Here is a 3,889-nt window from a genome sequence, read left to right as displayed (position 1 = left end):
CCTGGTTTTAGTTTAGAAAACATGCAAATAGAAACGGATGAACGGGTCCCCCCCTTTGGAATGGGGGTCGTTTGGCTTCTTGTTAGCCTGCAATGCCCCATACCTGTCTATGTCTCTGAAAGGGGGGTCGTTAGAGGGAATAGTTGGCCTGGATGAACAGGTGAGGTCTTCTGTTCTCCTGTAAAGGGGTTGGAGCTGCGATGATAGCGGGAAGGAATCAACTCTATCGCTGCATTGGAGGTTTATGGAAGCTGTTTAATGTTGGTTTTTCTCTCTTAACATAGATGGCGGGAGGTTGAGGCAGTGAAGAGAGGGAGATCTGTCAACCAGTTACAGCTCAAAGCAGCACTACGGGAACTAAGATTGCTCCATTTGATGACGTATCTGATCTCCTCTGTCTTCTTCACCTCCTCTTCTCTTATATTTACTCTTCTTGCTCCCTCCATTGTACTCCCCACAGACAGCTCACCTGTGGCTCATTTAAGGTGCTGAGGCTGATTGCAGAGTGAACTGATTCTCTAAAATAGTTTTAACATGTGGCTGTGTGCCAGACAGTTGGAAAAATAGTGTAAATAATAACCTTAAATGTTATCATTTTGCTAGGAGAGAGTTGATCATTTGCAAATTCAGCATAAAGCAATAAGTTGTTAACAGTTCTACAAAAATAGTGCTGTGCATTAGATTGAATCTACAGTTTTAAAAATGTGTGTCAGTTTGGCAAACTGAGTGCAAAGCAATATTTGTGCTTTCAGTTTTGTAAACTCAGTGATGGGTTTTACCATAAGTATTAATATAAAATGTTAATGTGCTAATTTACACGTTGAGCCTTAGGAAGCTTATATAGGATAAGCCTTTTAGATTTTTGTGGGTCCAGACAGATCTATTTTGTTTATATCTATAAGGCTTTTTTTATCTGGTTGCCTACCACTGACCTAAATTGTTAAAAGTCGACTTGCTAAACAGTCCAAGGAGCTGTTAGCATTTCTTTGTAAGAATGATAATAAAAAAAAAAACATTTAAAAAAAAATCTACAAAATGTGTTTTTTTCAGCAAACATTTGGTTTTCATTATTAACATGTTTCAACTTCAGCAACATGCTGTATAGTTTCTTTACTGCACCTATTAACTGCTAAAAAATTTTTAAATAATAACACAGAAATGTTAGAAATATAAACTAAACCTGCATTCAGTTGAATATTCAAAATTCACTTTATTATATAGCCCTTAGTTAGTTCAATAACTGAAGTTATTATTGTACGAAATTGTGCTATTAATTAGTCAATCATGGTTATTTTTGTTTTTTTTAGAATTAAAAGTTATCAGATTTAATTTAGCATAATAAAAATAAAAAAGCTAAAAAGCATTAAAACTAAAAATCAGATATAATTCAGATAAAGTTTTGGTCTAATGTCCAATCTTATATATTAGCTGTAAAAAAACATCAATAATTTTATCTTTATTATTATTATTATTAGATTTAGACATTCAGAGTTTATCATCCAAATTCTATGTGTTCTCAAAGTGCATCTCTGCTCTAATCCAGTTTAATTGAAACTTCCAATAACTAAATCATATAAAAGCACATTTTATGGTCTCCTCAGAACCAGAGCAAACGCAGAAACTAACATTTTATTATAGATCAATCATGTTGGGTTTATTTAGACTGGAACTGGAATGAAGCTGATTAGATTTGTTAGAGGCAACTAAAGTTGCAGTTTATTCTCATTATGAGTTTGTATGAAATCGTACGAAAAGTGATGCACCGTAATTTCGTATGTTTTTGCCGTTTTTTTTCGTCGTATTTCGTCGTATTTTTAGGTCTTGCCCCGAGACAAGATATCCTTGCGCGTGCGCATCTTACGCACCATTTAATAACATAGAATTTAAATTAACGCTGACCCTAAGATACAAAACAGCAAACAACCTAGTTAGAGACATGAAGAAGTAATTATTGCACTGTCCGTCCCAGTTTTACGTCCGTCCGCGGATCTGCTTTTTTCGTCTGTCTGGCAGCGCATGCGCACTGATGTGTTTTTTCGAGGAAAAACGTCCAAAACGTACGAAATACTGTGCATAACTTTTCGTATGATTTCATACAAACTGATAATGAGAATATGTTGAAAGTTGTTATAGTTTGAAAAACTGAAAGAGAGAATAAATAAATAAAAAATTATAAATGAATACAGTGTAAAAATGTTTTTTTTTTTTTTTTTTACCAATTTCCTGATATCCAGGGTAGGATATTGTAATCTTTGCTTGAAGCTTCTGGACTTCTTTATGTCTGCAGAAAGACAGAAGAGTCACGTTTTGGAAGCTTTTTATAGAGAGAAGAAGACGTCAGCATGTGATCTGAATACTTTGGATTTTACACTGTAAAATAAATACATTTACTGTGTTGCAGCATCAATTTGAATCAGTTGACTTTTAACATAGAGCCTTGCAGAAGTTGAAGTATTCACACCTCTTTAAATAATGCAGATCTCAGTGGTTCAGGTCATGACACCCAGAAAAACAAGCTTTAATCGCAGGAAACCCGACTTCCGTTACGTTTTTTAAAGCCATTTCTTCAAAGCAAATTAAAGACCCACCCACCAATCTGTTGACTTATTTTCCTTCTATTGTTTGTTATTATTTTTTGTTGTTGTTGTTGTTGTTGTTTTTCTGAATGATTTTTTACAGCAATTCCCCCCCCCCTTCAGCGTTGGCTTTTCTCTTTTCACAAACATGGTTTCCTTTATCTCTCTTTCAAATCCTTTGTCCTCTCCTTCTGAAATCTGAATGTTAATGTCTTTATTTAGGATTTCTAGATCAATGCAAAGTAGAAATAATTGAGAAGGAAAAAGTATAAAAATGTAAAACACGTTATGTGTTTAGAGGAAGTCAATGTCCACCATTAGGAGTCAAAGTCTTTCCGTGTTTCTTTACAAAGCTTTCTTCCTTCTGGTCTTTTCAAAATTGGAAATGCTCCATTGAACTGGATATAAAAAGTACTGAAACATTAACTTTCAGAGCTCGCCAGGAGTTCTTATGATGATTTAGGCCAAGAACTTTCTGGTAAAATAATTTGAATTGATTGAAACCGTTACAGTGCAGGTCTGGCAGCATGTTTAATGTCATTATCCTCCTGGAGAATAAAAGCTTTGCTGTAGACTCTATGAGATTTTCTTCCATGTTGACCTGCTTCCACTCTCTGCTTAAGAAAATCATCCTCAAAGCATGATTCTGCCACCACTGTGTTTTAGACTTTGACTTATACAACTTTTATTGTCATTTTGTACACACAGAGTGTATATAAAACAAAATTTGGTTTTGTGCAGCTTTCAGACAGTAAATGAGCAGCAATTAAATAATTTCATTTTATAAAGTGCAGCAGTGATCGAATTTAAACAGTGTGGGAGAAAAACGTGGTGCAGAAACGCATTGATATGGAAGTTCAGAGCAGCACAAAGATATATATATATATATATATGGTGCAAAATGCTGTAGAAAAACATTTTTGTGTTTAGTTCGGTTTGGTTTGATGTGATGCAGAGTTTCTATTTGTGACTTGATTTAGAGTTTTTTGGTTTTTTTTTTTTTCAACAGTTCAGTCTGATGGCAGTGGGGGAAAAGCTGTTACAGAACCTGCAGCAGATGCTGCAAAGCGTGAGGACATTGTGTTCAGCCTGAGGTGCAGCGTTTGTTGCACATAGTATTTGACATACAGGTCCCAAAGAATCGAAGCATCTAATTCCTGGTGTTTGGGATGTTCCCTGCATGAAGCTTCATTTTCTTCAACAATGCCTTCTGTGTTTCTCTGAGTGAGCTGCCAACGTCCTGCACAGATACTTTGACAGGAACTGTAGATTTCTGCAGATCATCCAGAATTACCAAATGCCACTCAACTGCT

At 35.3% G+C, this 3,889-nt stretch overlaps 1 protein-coding gene across 4 annotated transcripts in view; it reads right to left on the bottom strand.

Moving 5' to 3' along the window:
• LOC107091186 (dual specificity protein kinase CLK2-like) overlaps window positions 1-3,889 on the bottom strand; it is a 30,069-nt gene that overhangs the window by 15,709 nt on the left and 10,471 nt on the right. For 3 of the 4 annotated variants that reach the window (XM_015384974.1, XM_015384975.1, XM_015384977.1), the window contains exon 3: window positions 2,217-2,281. The exons of the other annotated variant lie outside the window; for it this stretch is intronic. In XM_015384974.1, coding sequence (XP_015240460.1) covers window positions 2,217-2,281 — 65 coding nt within the window. The remainder of the gene's footprint in view (window positions 1-2,216; window positions 2,282-3,889) is intronic. 4 annotated transcript variants of the gene reach the window in all.

The sequence above is a fragment of the Cyprinodon variegatus genome, unplaced genomic scaffold, assembly GCF_000732505.1.
Source record: "Cyprinodon variegatus isolate N-32 unplaced genomic scaffold, C_variegatus-1.0 Scaffold328, whole genome shotgun sequence".
Lineage (NCBI taxonomy): Eukaryota > Metazoa > Chordata > Actinopteri > Cyprinodontiformes > Cyprinodontidae > Cyprinodon > Cyprinodon variegatus.
Note: the sequence above shows the minus strand (reverse complement) of the source record. Positions and strands in the feature narration are given on the sequence as shown.